The sequence below is a fragment of the Copadichromis virginalis genome, linkage group LG4 (assembly GCF_057382275.1).
Source record: "Copadichromis virginalis isolate Kocher_CV1m ecotype Utaka linkage group LG4, C_Virginalis_male_GT1.1, whole genome shotgun sequence".
Classification (NCBI taxonomy): Eukaryota; Metazoa; Chordata; class Actinopteri; order Cichliformes; family Cichlidae; genus Copadichromis; species Copadichromis virginalis.
In genome coordinates this window covers 10,871,733-10,887,056 of record NC_140621.1, presented here as the reverse complement: position 1 = coordinate 10,887,056, position 15,324 = coordinate 10,871,733, and the positions used below count along the sequence as shown (strand labels likewise).

Below are 15,324 nucleotides of genomic sequence, written 5' to 3'. Positions count from 1 at the left end.
AAAAGTAGAGCTTGATTAAATAAAAAGTGATAAACGATGAATCCTGGTTTCTCTCCATTTTTTTATCTACTTGTTTTTAGCTTTGTATTTGTGAGCTGAGCACTTTTTCTTCTCAGCAGTTGGTCACCTGTAAAAGGAATATCCCACACTTTAGTATCTGCTGCTGCATTTCTCTGTCTGACTTTAAAGGCCCTGCTGGAATTATACTTCTTGTTTTTAACCAGGTAATGAACTGAAAGATCTTTGTACCAGTGCCTTAAGACACTCACAGGCATAGTGTGTGTTTGAGTGACTGTCTGCATTAAGAGTGAACTTGATCAAGACCGATCCTGTGCACAGGAGCTAACGCTGATCCAACACACACTTTGAAATTATTTAGTTAGTTTATTTTCTTGCAGAGAGAAAGAAAACTGATGAATAGTATGTTCAGTAAAATGAAGGTAAAAATTACTGTACACCAGTGGATGTAATGTAATGTATGTTCATGTCACTGGAAAAAAAGTGATTCATGTCTCTTTGAAGGTATCTCAAACAATGTCATGGTCTCTGTGTCTCCTTGGTGGACCTAGGTTTCAGGCTACATGTTGATTTTAGTTTGTGTCTCTCTCCCCCTCCCTCTCCTCTCTCTCACCTGTCTGCCTCTCTCACCAGCTCAGCTGGGCTCCCGCCCTTGGCCCACGCACCTGCTGTGAATTTACCTGATTACCTGGACTCCTGGGCTATTTAAGCTGAGGGCTCAGAAGGCTTCTTTGCTGGATCGTTGAGTTACTCTTGTCAGTACAGCCACGATAAACCCTGTTTCTCGTGTGGTTACTCTGTTTATGCTAACTGCAGTTCTCTTGTGCTTAGGGCCTCGGACTCGTCTGGTACCCCCGATCTGTTTCCCTGGTGTGGAGTGGAGTGAGAGTGAGTGTGCTGAAAACAAATACAAGAGGAGCGAATGAGCGGAGTGTGTTTTGGACCGTTGCAAATCCTTGCCCTGTACACTGTATATACTTTCACGTGGTGTTAATGAACATTTACAATGAAGTGATGCGGAAACATGAAAAGTGTAATGTTTCCAGAAGTTCCCTCCCTGTACTCTGAGAAAACACAATCATGTTGCCACCATTTAGCCTGAAGAACTTGGCGTGGTTGTGATATATTTGATTAGGTTTAAAACATGACAAAGAGAAAATCTCAGGAGTCAAAAGTGGTTACACCCTTTATAAGGATGCTTAAAGCAAATGTAACGACTGAAAATACAGATAAAGTCGGTCCACTGATAAGGCCCCCGCTACTGTTTAAGAATAAACCTGCAGTTAAAGCTGGATGATATAACAGATCTCAATTTTGTTCATGCGGAGCGAGTTACAGAAAAAGGCTTATCCACATTTGGTGAACTGGGTTTACTTGATAATGTCAATAATTTTAGAAGATATTAAAAAATCCCAGAAAATATAACATAGCGTTATTCATCCGAATATGAGCAACAAACATGTCACAGTTACTTTTGTTTAAGTGGAGAAGATAGGTACGTCAAGTCTTTTCTAAAGAGTTTATGGTGTCAATCACCAGTTTCAAGTCTTATTGACTACAGCTGTCATGATCCTGGGCCATGTTGGCCCAGCATTCTTAGTTTCATGTATTTTTGTATTTTGTTCCTTATGTGACTTCCCCTTGTGACTTTTACCCCCTGTGTGCCCCTCTGTGTATCTGTGAGCCCTCGTTTCCCCTCTTGTTTTATTCCCTGTTTTCCCCAGCCCGTTATGTCTGTGCTCTCCCCGTGCTCCCTCTCTCCTCCTGTCTGCGCCTCTGTGTACTTCCTGTTTTACTTTGACAGTCTCCCGTCAGTATGCGTCATGTTGTGTTGCTCCTGCCCTGTCTCGTTACGATTATCTGTGTCAGCTGTGTTCCCCGTGTGCTCCCACCTCCCTCGTTAAACCTCTGTGTATTTATGTTCGCGTCTCCCTCTGTTCAGTGTTGCATTCTCCCTCATTCATGGCCGTGTGTTTCTCTGTGTGCTAGTGTATTGCTTCCCAGTGTAGTTTCTTATCAGTTTGTTTCGCCGTTTCCCTCCAGCAATAAAGCTGTGTTTTGAGTTCATTCCTGCCTCTGTGAGCTTGCGTTTGGGTCCACTTCCTGCCTGCTACACAGCCGAATCATGAAAACAACATGTTTCATTTGTTCATTTCGTTTGCTTCACCTCTTCTCACAGCTGTAAATTACTGTCCCATTTAGAGTCCAAAAGGCCAAATGGGTCAAGGATATGGTGCGACTGATGAGTCTCTATCATATGAGCATGCAGTTTAAGTCAGTTTCTCTTAAGGATGGGCCCCACTAACCAACAGACGATGTCACAGTCTCTGGATCCATCTTTTGTTTACAGTCTATAGCATGAACCCAATGTAGCCAATCGTCACTCACTCTGCCTCACAGCTTTGTTCCTCTCTAAAATAGGAAATGGGCATAAAACAGACAGATGTTAAATCTTAAAACATACAAACAAAACCTCTGGGTGAAAAGGGTTCTTAAGATGAATTCTTCCAACTTTAAGTCGGAGAAGCTGAGAGATAAATTAATTCTAATGAAGGAAGGTCGACCTCCTGAGCTGATGAGGTTTATTATTACCCTCCTGCTTCTGCGGCTGCTGCTGATGATTGTGGTGACACAGATGAGGATAAATGACATGCGCATCAACAGAGCTACACAGGAGACTCTGGTACCCGTTTCATGGCCTTCAAAAACAGCATATACTGTGTTATAAAACAAGTAATGGAGCTTAACTCAATCACATTTTTATTTCTGGATCGACGTTCTTTCTCCAGCGTGGCATATCTTGGTGAGGCTGGATTGATAATTACTGCTTTCCATTCATCTTTACAGGCAGCTTCAATTTAAATCAAGATAACACATTAAAAGTGGACCTGGCGTGACAGGCACACCTCCCTCCTTAAATTATTTCTATCAACAACTGTTTAAATTATTTCACTCAGCCTCTTTCAGGCAATTGAATTGACACACTCGCTGGAAAACCTCCACTCAGCAAATCTGAATCATTTAAATTGTTGGGGCCGGTGCTGTACGCCAATCAGACCCAGCAGGGTTGTGAATAATGTGTGTGCAAGTCAATCTCTTTATATTAAATAAAGAATCAGTGTGGTCATTTAACTAGATTTCTCTTCAGGTAAGAGGCGCTTCACTCGTGGCTCGTGTTTGTAGACCAATCTGTTAGAGTTCAAACAATGACTTTTAAAGCTTTAAATATTTTAGTTTGAATGTAATTAAACCCATCTAACCCCTCCGAGAACTCACAATGACACAAAAGCAAACCCTAACCATGTTTCCTTTCATTTCAAAGCTCTCCACAACCTAATGAGAAAATGTCTTTCTGGGTTGGGCTGCATAGCATGAGAGCAGCTTTTATAGCAATGCCCTTAAACTGTTATTCAAACCACCAGTGATACATTGTTTGGTCTGGAGATGTCAGACAGTTAGAGTTTAGCTGTGTGTCTGCTGCAGTGAGCAAGCTCATGCCTACAAAAGTGTCTCTTTTTGCAAGAATCCAGCCTCTAAGACTGACAGACTGACTACAGCTAGATCAGCTCCTGTGCTGCTTCAGATATCAGTCCCTTATTGTGCTATTCCTTCCTATGACATGCTCAGAACTTAGCTAAACATTGTGGTTTCGGATATACATCATTGTTTTTGAATCATACTGACAGCTACAGTGCAACACAAGGGTTCAAAGATAAGGCCTGGGGGCCAGAATCAGCCCAGTGAGGACTCCACGCCAGGTTTCCTACTGATAAATAGCCCCATTGTAATTCATGCTAGACCAAAGTAATTAAATAACAGATAAACAATTAAATGACAGTCCATTTTTTAAAAACAAGGACATTTTCTATGACTTAACAAAAATGAAAGTCAAAAACTATCATAACTTTTTCTGCAATTTTACATCATGTTGTTTCATTGGTCCAGCCCACGTAGAAATGTGGATTATTAAACATTTTTTGTGTGTCTTTTTTAGATCAATATATCATTGAGTGGAAAGTGTTATGAGCAAAGATTTCTTAGATTTCATACTACATTAGACTGGCAATATACTGGAGTTGAGTGTGTTGTAGTGGTAGAGTTGGAGCAGCAAGGAAAAATGTATTTATTTTGCTCCTTAGCAGTTTAGAGCCACTCATGTATCACTGGCATTACGCTGCAGTGCCGCAGCATGCTTATGCATAGAGCCTGGTCAGTTGGTAAAATGGCCTGCATTTGTATAGTGCTTTTCTAGTCCCTAAGGACCCCAAAGCGCTTCACACTACATTCTAGAGTGAGTTCTAAGTGTATGGCTTCTTTAGCGAGTCATAAATGCACAACAGCTTTAGTACAGACTGCAACATTTAAACCTTTACATGCGCATTAGTTGGGTATGGGGTTGGTGGGGTTCCAAGTTGGAAGTCTGATTTAAGGGGGAGTTCTGACTTGGATCTTGGACATGGAGTGCACCATAAGCCAATCAACACTGATGTGGGTCAAAGATGAGTGAGGAGCTCAGACACTTAGTGGTCATATTTGCACCCTAACCTCCAAGCTGCTCTTCCAGCTGGGTAGCTCTGAACCACAGGAAACCATTTCTGCTTGGCAGGACAGACAGTATCAAAGGCTGAGCACAGAGGAAACGCATACACACACGCACCCACAGCACAAAACACACGGGATGCCCAACAAACCCATTCACATCCCAACCCTACCAGAGTGGCGAGCGGCACCGACCGCACACAGGCAACTACTTAGCTGTGGGTTTAACTGTGCACTGCTATAGTAATTGAAAACAACCCAAGTTTGAAACTTGGGCCCACTTCTCGGCTCCTGGCTGGATGTGTCTAATTTCAGTTCACGAGCACTGAGGACGAAAAGCTGAACTACTGGGAATGCACTGAAAAATCAGCCGAGTATCAGACTTGTTGACTGATTATGGCCCAGACGCTGTTCTAGATTCTGCTTAAAACAGATCATTTATTCTGTCATGACTAGATGAGCCTGTTTTTTTAAGCTCTCTTCAGAATCTCCTGTTTTTGTGTTTGCAGCTTTAAATTCACCTGGCTGCCATTGGCCACACACCCCTTTTAGATCAGGGTAATGCCTTTTCCTAGGAGCGATTATTATAGTTGACCAGTATAGCAAGGAAAAAAAACACAGGAGGGTTTGATTCAAAACTGGAAAAGGCATCTTAGAGTTAGCGACAGCAGAAGCGGCTCTAGTGAGTAAATAAAAATAAAGAAAAGCGCAGCTGCTGGTTTGGAATTGAAGAGCAGATCTGCTCCAGTTCATGTTGATTCAGACATAAGCTTCCTGATCTATGAAGAAAGGAAAGAAACAGTCACTTCTCAGATTTTGTGGGTCTATAGACACAAATGAGTCACGCAAATTGGAAGCTGCTGAATATGTCCGACCACTGGCTGAAAATTACTGTAACACAAGGGAGGTGGAGCACTGCAATTTTAGGTGACGCTATGACTTTGTGCGTCTATTTACTGTTTGTGCTCTATAACACTGCCATTACTGATTAAGACTCAGGTGTATTAAATATATTGTTTTAATAAATGCTAGAAATGTTAGAAAATGGTGTCGGCAACATGTAAAATCTGAATTTGATGCCAACCTCACGATTCGACAAAGTTGGTACAGGAGAAGGTTTACCACTGCATTGCATCACCTCTTCTTTTAAAAACTGAGGGAACCAGTTGCTGTCATTTTGAAAAGCAAATGTTTACTCAGTTCTTGCTCAATATTGGATTTCAGTTGTTACATAATACGTCAAATTATAGGCATTTGATAGTTTTGCACTGCAGCCAGCTACTTCAGAACCTGAACTGTTATGCATGTTGTTGTACATAACTCACTTTTTCAGAAAAAGGAATGTTTATACACTGGTCAGGCATCACATTCTGACCACTGACAGGTGACGTGAATAATTTTCTCTTCATCATGGCACCTGTTACTAGGTGGGATATATGAGGTAGCAAGTGAACATTGTGTCCTCAATGTTGGCGTGTTAGAAGAAAGAAAATTGGGCAAGCTTAAGGAAGTTAAATGAGTCTGACAAGCGCTAAACTGTGGAGTGGTCAGTGATGAACCAGCAACAGGACAATGGGCGGTCAAGGCTCACTAATGCACGTGGCGAGCGAAGGCTGGCACCTGCATTATGATCAAACAGATGAGCTACTGTAGCTCAAATTTCTGAAAAAGTTCATTCTGTTTCTGATAGAAAGGTGTCAGAATACAAAGTGTATCACAGTTTGATGTGCATGGGGTGCATAGGTGCAGGACTATCCACGACTGAAAGCACCAACAATGAAGGTGGGCTGGTTTGATGAATAACAGTTTTCTTTTAATGTCACAAGGCTGTGTGTCATTTACCTGAAGAACACCTGGCACCAGGGTGCATTATGGGACTAAGGCAAGCTGCTGAAGGCAGTGTGATGGTTTGGGCGATGTTCTACATGCAAACCTTGGGTCCTGTCTTCCACGAGGATGTTACTTTGACACGCACGACCTACCTAAGCATTGTTACGGATCATATACACCCCATCATGGAAACGGTGCTCCCTGATGGCTGTTGCCACTTTCAGCAAGATAATGCACAAAACAAGGAACACAACAACAAGTTTGAGGTGTTGACTCGGCCTCCAAATTCTCCAGATCTCAATCCAATCGAGCATCTGTGGGATGTGCTGGACAAACAAGTCCAATCCATGGAGGCTCCACCTCACAACTTACAGGACTTAAAGGATCTGTTGCTAACCTCTTAGTGCCAGATACCACAGCACAGGGTCACGGGTCGAGTGGAGTCCATGACGTGACAGGTCACAGCTATTTTGGCAGCAAAAAAGGGAGCAACACAACATTAGGCTGGTGGTCATAATGAAATGCCTGATCGGTGTACATTGGTGGAACAGTGATGTGATGGATAGCATTGTTACCTCGTAGGAGGGTACTGGGTTTATATAGAACATTGGGTCTTTTCTGTGTGGGTTCTCTTCAGGTACTCTGGTTTCCGCTCACAGTCCAAATACATGCTTTTTAATTGGTGGGTGACTCTAAACTGGCTGCAGGTATAAATTGCCCTGCCTCTCACCTATGACAGCTGGGTTAGGCACAAGACACCTTGGCCCATGACCCTGAACTGGATAAGCAGAGGAAAATAAATGGGTAGATAGCTTTGCACATTCACTTTGTATTTATTTTCCTGATAATGACAATTCAGTCTTGGTTCCGTTCGGTCAGGCCTCATTTAACTGTTTATGCAGACATTTTTTTTGTCTTGTAGAATTGAAGCAATTTCTCACTTCGTATCCACTGGCTGTCACCGTTCTTTGCCACACTGTTGCAAAGAACTCAGCCTCACCTCACAGGCTGCACAACAAGCGTTTCTTTCTTCCTTCTACTTACAAAGAGACACATTCATGGAGAGAGAGCAAGAGAGAGACAGAGACAGAGAGAGAGAGAGGGAGAGAGAGGTAGGGAGGGAGGGAAGTTCACACTTGCACTGTGTTTCCTAAGAGATAAATGATCAACAAACTAAGAGTGAAAGTGTGTGCCTGAGTCAAAGCCATGGAAAGTCAACAGTGAATGTTAGTATGTGCATAGTTCAACTCTGATTGTGTGCGTGGGGAGGATGTCACCTATGATTACAAAAACAGAAACGCTCCAACTACAAAGCAAAACCAGCACAAGCAGGTCATCAGCAGAGAGGGATAGCGGGGGTTCCCTCGTCCTCTCTTTTCTTTTGGCTCTGGCCCTCCTTCGCTAAATGGTAACTAAGAACAGATGCTTAAAAACAATTAGAAAAAAAAGCCAACGGGCTCCTTGATTTGCAGCAGAAGAGAACGGCGCTTGCAGACTCCTTGGCTGTGAGAAGGAACGTGCATGGACTGGTAAACTAACTGTGACCCTGGATGACTCTCAGCCAGCCACCAGAGCCACAGAAAGCTGACTGGGGAGAACATTAAACAGTGAGGTGAGGCAAACCTCCCCCACAAAAATCATAGACAGAATCATGATCCTGAGTGACTCTTTAAAGTTTCAAAGGAATGTGATTTACACTCTTTCTTGCAGTTGCACTTCTCAGAGTCAGCGAGGCCCTTTCTGCCCCTCACAAAGCTCCTCTGTGGGAGGGGCAGTGATATCAAACTGCATACCACAGCTTTGCTACATATTGTACCTCCTACAGAGATACAATATGTAACAGGTATGAAGGACAAAAGACAAGATAAGGCAAAGAGTAGACTGATTCATGGGAAATAGAATAACTAGAATATCCTTTTCTTTATGTGATACTAAGCATCTGACCACATGTTGTTTTTTTTTACCAGTAAAACTGAAACCCATGACAACCTTGATTTCTGCAAAAAAAGCCTGATAGCAGAAGGCCTGAACAAACAACTCTTATGAGGTTTTCACCTCAGCGCAGAGGCCATAGTGCTGATTACTGCCTCTCTATTTTCTCCTACACCTCCAAGCATATAAATTCATATGCTGCATTTACTACTACAGCACTATACAGCGCTCAAATAATTACTGATAAAAACATGTCAGAGGAGCTTGTTCCAGAGTCTGAAGTCTCTTAGCAGAGATTTTATTTTTTTTTAATTTTGCTTTTGAAAACAACAGAGATATCTATAGTTAACTGGGAAAAAAACAACATAATTTTAAATGCATATTGCTTTTAATACTTGGATTTAAAAAAAATCCTTTGCAGTCAATAACTTCCTGATTTCTAGAACCCATGTGTCATGGTCCTGGGTCCTTTTGACCCAGTCCTTGTGCCTTGTTTCCCTCTTCTACGCCCATGTTCTCTTCCTTGTGTGTCATTCCATGTTCCCTCCCGCCCATCATCCTTATCCTTATCAGCCTGTCATGTCTCTCTCGTCTCCTCTCTCTTTCTCACTCTGTCTCTCATGTTCCCTCACTCCTCCCTGTCTGCCTGTGTCAAGCTCGTTTGATAGTCTTGCGTTCCGTTGTTTCCTGTTTTATTGTGAAAGTCTTGCAACCCTTGTTTAGTGTGTTTAGTTTTGCTCCCCTGGCCTTGTTGCGTCTAATTCGTCTCTGCTGTGTCTCTCATGTGTTTTCTGTTCCCTCATCATTCCCTCTGTATTTAAGCCTCTGTTTCCCTCAGTCCACTATCGTGTTCTCCCTCATTCATGGCTGTGTATTTCATCGTGTGTTTCTCCGTATGTTTAGGTTCCGGATTTGCAGTTTAGTTTAGTTTAATTTTGTATCACCTGCACACCAGCAACAAAGCTGTGTCCTATCCTAAGCTGTCCCATCCTGCCTGCTGCACACAGCCAGCTCATGACACCATGGACATCATTAGCTGCTATGTCTCCTCCCCTGAAATGCAGCTGCTATGATTTGCTGTTTATTTGTGGGTCTCTATAACTTCGGTTTTGTCTTTAGTAACTGAAAAGCTGCTCTACTAGGTAGAGCTGAGTTGACTGACATGGCCATTGCATTGAGAATCTCTTGAGTCGCTTCTGAAGTTTGCTTTGGGTCATCATCACTTTGTACCGTGAAGAGCTGTGTGATCAGCTTTGCAGCATTTGGCTCTTCTGAGCAGGGAGTACAGCCCCACACAATTCATTCAGCTACTTCTATTCGTCACATCATCAATAAAGACTAAGACCAGGTTCCACTGGCAGCCACACATGCTCGTGCCATAACACTGCCTCCCCCATGTTTCACAGTTGATGTGGTGTTTTACCCACCATGTGTTGTTTCTCCATTTGTCCGCACTTTTCTCTTCCCATTCTGGTATAAGTTAATAAGTTGGTTTCATCTGTTGAAATCGTTTTTGTTTGTTTTTTTGTTTTACAAAACAATGCAGGGTTTTTTGTGTGTAATCTGACCTTTCTGTTCTCGAGTGCAACCCTCTATCTCCTATAGACTGCAGCTCCTATTAATGATAGGCCCACATCTTTTAAAGTTTTCCTGACTTAGTTCAATGTTGTGAAGTTGTTTTTCTTAACTATAGGCATATAGGGTATAGGCATCACCACCACCTGGCCATGAAATGGGTTGTTAGTCAGTTTTCCAATTAGTTTTGAGGCTCTGGAAATGGGAGACTGTTTAAAAATGGCACTAATTCCTTACCTGGTGTTAATCCCCTTGAATTAAAGCTTAAAGTCTGCAGTTCAATCACATCTGCATTGTTTGATATAAAATCAAGTATTCAACATGGTAAAACATTTTGGTTACAATATTAAACTAATTTAAGGATGAAGAAAAAACAAATGAGCTTCACATGCTGTTGCAATTTTTCTCTAAGTGGATGTAAAGGTGTTGAGCAGGAACACCCCAGTAAACATCCAGCTCCTTTGATCAAATGAATCCTGATGCTGACACCATCATATATCAGGATCAAGGAAAAAGTCAACATGCTTTTTTAAACCTTTATATCCTACAAGCCACACCAGCTGTGCTGAGCAAGGTGTGAGAAAATTTTCCCGGGGGGGTGCTGCAGGCGCGTAACATACCTTATCAGCAGCTCCAGTCCTAAGATTCTCTCATGCCCCTTGCACACCCAAGTTTACTCAAAGATACAGTCCTGACCCTCCCTCCTTTGGCCTAAAGCCTCACCCCATCTTTCACTATAACTCCGAGCTGAGATTACAGCAGGAGGTAAACTCCAGTTAAGAGACATCAGATGGGTCTTTGTGTGATGTAAAAAGAAACAGAAGAAAAAATAATTTAAGGGATTCATCGGGCTGGTCACACAAAAAGGGCAAAGTGAACAGAGCTCCAAATTCTCACAGCTACACTACAGAGAAGACAGGAGAAATGCTATACTTTACAGTGTGGCTTTGGCCTTTTAATGACATGCTGACAGTGCACCTTCTGAAAACAAGGACTTTCCTCCTTTCTAACTGAGAACAAAAGACATCCCAATAAGTACTTGGAAGGTCACTTTGAAATATAATAGGCTACAGATGCTAGCTACCCTGTTAAAAATCAATGATATAACTTCGGTGATTACTTCATTAAAGCACTGTAAGTTGTTACCTTTAAATATTCTTTGATTATTTGTCTAGAAAACATATAAAAGACAAATCTAGTTGCAAAGAGATTAGACATAAAGATACCCAAATTTAGACTGTAACCGTGACTATTACTTCTGTAAAATTTGAAGCCAGTTTAAAGAGGGCATTTGAATTCCAAGGTTGCTACTTGGTTTTAAACTGGATTCTGATGTCGACTGCACTTTTATGTAAACATCTTTTACACTGTACACAAGAGCCATTTTCAGCTTTCGATATTGATGCATTTGCTGTACTGAAACATGTTCTTGGCCACTGCTTGGACAGCTGTTTGTTGTTAAAAGGCTGTTTAACCTCCTGAGGCCCAAATTTTTTCATGGCATGCATTTTTTATTTCTCTTTGCTATTTGGGCTTTTTAGTGTTCGATCCAACACTATAAAGTACAACTGAGTAATGATGTGCAAAACTCTTTATTTGGTCTCTAAACACAACAGCACTTTTCCTGAGTACAAAAACAAAATGAGAAACAATAGTTGTGCCGCTTAGAGCAATAAGGCTCATTTGAAAGCCATTTGAAAGAGCAAACTTTTGTATTGTGGTCTAGACAACCCAAAATGTGATGTCCCCATATGTGGACACCAGATCCTAGGAGGTTAAACTCAAACAAGAAAACAATTCAAAAACAACACTCAAAATTTAACCTGATGATCCAAAATCAGTGAAAGTTGACTAGATGTAGATACAGCTGCTCGTTAGCAAATCTAGTACTGATGGTGAAATTTGTCCAGATGACGTGTTCATACCCAAACAAAAATAAACAAGGATCAAAAGTCATATTCTACACAATCTTTTTACAGAGAATACATTTGGACTATAATCTCTAACATTTGCATTTTTAACTAACTTAAACCATATTTTTTCCAGGAAAAGTTTGATTATGAATGCATATTTTGGGCTGTTTCGCTGTTTTACAAATAGTGACTTACTCCCCTACATTGGGCGGCTCTGACTCAGGTGGCAGTGTGGGTCATCTACGAATTGAAATTAGTAGATGTAAAGTTTTTAATCTACAGTCGAAGTATCTTTGACGTGTGAGTGATCAAAGATAAAAAGCACTTAAGCACAGATAAAAGCGCTTTTGAATGTGTCTGTGTGTGACTGGGTGAATGAGACTTGCAATACAAAGTGCTTTGAGTGCTCAAATTGAGTAGAAAGAAACTATATAACTACCATTCATTTATGTATTATAACTCAATTATACGAAACTCATGGAAAAAGGCATATTTCATATCTAAAGCTAATTAACATATAACCTTGGGAGTGTCAGGCTTCTTTATCCCTATCTCACAATCACATGTTGAAACAACACATTAAATTATTGCCTTGAGAAACATGGGGCAGTGAGATGAGTGGATTTATTTGCAATGACTCACCAACAGCACTTCTCATAAATTGGTTATCAGCCCAATAACACTTCAAATAAAGAGGTATATCTATTTCAGAAGTAAAAACATATTTTTAATAATGCATGAAAATTCTGCTTTAATGTCTCACGGCAGAGCAGTTTAAAGTTCTCTTCAAGGGGTATCTGGATGCATCGTGCCTGCAGGCATGGCTTCAGGAGAAGACATGCTGAGAACAAATCAAATTGCCATACTTGTATTCCCTTTGTCCACTGGCAATGCATTAGACACAGGGCAATATTGCAAAGTGCAGATTGCCACATTACATCTGGTGACATGAAAAGCTGCTTTGCAAGACAAATTTCGAAGCTGACCTGTGAAGATGTGACTATGGCGATGTTATCTGTGGAATTATCGAAGCCAGTCGGGACGTTATCAGTGAGGTTAGACTCGCTGGCTTGATAATAAACAACACGAGATATGAGCCACTGGGGGGAAGAGAAGCACATGAGATCTGAATGATGGATGCTCTCTCATTAGCTACACGGCTACAGGCCATGAATAGTATAGATGCATAAACAAAGACCAAATGTACAGTGGAGCGTTTAGGCAACTTACACTACAAACACACTGATTCATAACCCTAATTATATAACTGTGCGTTGAGTTTGATTAACATTGACAAAATTATGACTCCTTAAATATTATTTAAGCTCATGAAATAACAATGCCTGTATAATATATCAAGCCAAAGAAGGAGAAACAGATTATTCATTAAATCACATATTTAGTCACGTATTACTTCTGCATTAGTTAAGCAAGTAGATCATTTATATTAAATTATTACTGATGTGTCTGTAGAGCTGAGATCCAGATGTGACGTATTTTACATACTTTTATGACTTTCCGAAGATCATTTCCAAGAGTTTCTATGTAAATTTTGGAAATTAACTACATACATGCTAACTGCTTCAGTCCTACCTTTCCAGGAGCTTTGGTCTTGTTGTTGTTATTGTGGGAGGCCAGAATGACGTCTTCGTGGACGCGATCCAGAAGCCATAAGAGAAATTCCAGGGCATCGTGCTGGGAATTACCACGAAACTGTGATCCATACTTGGACACTGTAGCCTGAAGAAAAGAAAAGCAGACACAATTTAAGTCTCTTATTTTATTTATTTATTTATTTCAACGGATGGATCGACTTCAGAGAGAAACCTTCATTAAAATAATATCTATTCCATTCACATACTCCCCCATTCTGTTTTGGTTGTTATTTGAGTTTTATAATTTGACAGCCTGTTAGATTTAAAGCAGTGTCAGGAGAACCCAAAAAAGTGCCTTGTTAAGATATCCTTTCTACACAAGTTACTCCCACAATATGCGAATCTCTTGGACTGCTTGTTTACTGGTTTTAACAGCCCCAGTGTGTTCGCTGGTATAGCTGAGCCTCCTGAATGGGCAGATGTACCCTGGGCTTCTCCACAGAACGCTGATCAGAGGAATCCCAGAATTGCAAATTTGCACTAACGCACTTCACGCTTCCCTCGTCTCAGCCCAGCCCACGCTTTGACTTAAGAATGTGCAAAATCTGCCTTTTGTGTAATACTTAAAAAAACATGCTTTCTAGTAAAAGTTTAGCCAATCTGCATTTATCATCTACCCACCTTGTTGTCTAATTTAACTAAAATTTCAAGATTTTCATATCAAACAAGAGGTGCGGATAACATTTTGCTTAAAAGCAGGTTGAAGACTGCATCAACTCAAGTACAGTTTAATGTCACTTCACATGTGAATTGCACACAACTCAGTTAGGCAAAGAATTTGCTTCGTGAACTGCAGCTGGCAGCCCGGAGAAGCAGAGGCTGTGATGAGAGATCATTGCAGAGGGAACAAAAGACTGACACTAATATGTGATATGCCTCTTAAAGCTATTACACCCCAACGTGATGTAGGGTGTCTGCCTAAGCTGGAGGATTGGGAGTCGAGAGCTACCATTTCAGTTCTTTAATAAATGGGTAGATATGCTGAATTTAAAAAAACAAAACAAAAAACAGCTAAACCAGCCCTGAAGTGTCCTTGTGCAAAAGCAAGTAAATGAATTTTGCTTCAGCTCGCAATATAAAAGGTGCAGTTGTGCTGGGCAGCTGTCCAGCCTGACTGTGTGCAGCTGTTTGTTAGGAGGATAGAGGAATAGATGTGGAGCTGGGACTGCCTCTTCAAAGTAATTACTGAAATGTGGACAGGAGCAAAAAGTGAACATAAAAATTCATAAACATAAAAAATGCTGGCATAATCTCGGCTGAGCAATAAGGTTCTCTAATCTTGTCTTCTGATCTTGTCATGAAAGTGAAGTTTCCCTTGCCTCATGCATCTCGAGGAAGCAAAAAGTGAAGAGTTTTGTCACTGCAATAGCTACAAGATACGGCAGTCGGAAGAGACACCACAGTTAATGAATACAGAGCTGCTATTTTTAGCTGAAACAACTGGAAATCCACGCCTCTGTTGACCAACATTTCCATTATGTTAACCCTGTGAGGACCCTGACACTTTCAACAGTTTATGATTCACCCGGCCTCCTTCTGTGAAAATGCTCAGATAACATTAGCTCTATAGTACACAGTCTTTGTTCTTGGTAGCGTATATCAATATAATCTAAAAATATATAGTATCAATCCATTCACTGTTATTCCATTTGCTATCCCACATCTGAGTCTGGAAGACTTCTGGAGAAGCCAAGACCCATCTTAGGCCACCTCCTCAGCCTCTTCTGGAGGCATTCTCAAGGTCAGCTGAGACATGAAATCTCTCCTCATTTAGGAGGCGTCCCCGTCAGCTGACACAACAGTGTCAACTCGCTTCAAAGCCTATGCTGTCAGAACATTATTGAGAATTTTTAGCTTTTAAA

General features: G+C 41.2%; 1 protein-coding gene across 1 annotated transcript in view; it reads right to left on the bottom strand.

The window, feature by feature from the left end:
• The window catches only part of usp43b (ubiquitin specific peptidase 43b), a 94,174-nt gene that overhangs the window by 69,662 nt on the left and 9,188 nt on the right, over nt 1–15,324 (bottom strand). Inside the window, exon 2 of the mRNA XM_085453497.1 lies at nt 13,401–13,547. Within this exon, the coding sequence (XP_085309623.1) occupies nt 13,401–13,547 (147 nt within the window). The remainder of the gene's footprint in view (nt 1–13,400; nt 13,548–15,324) is intronic.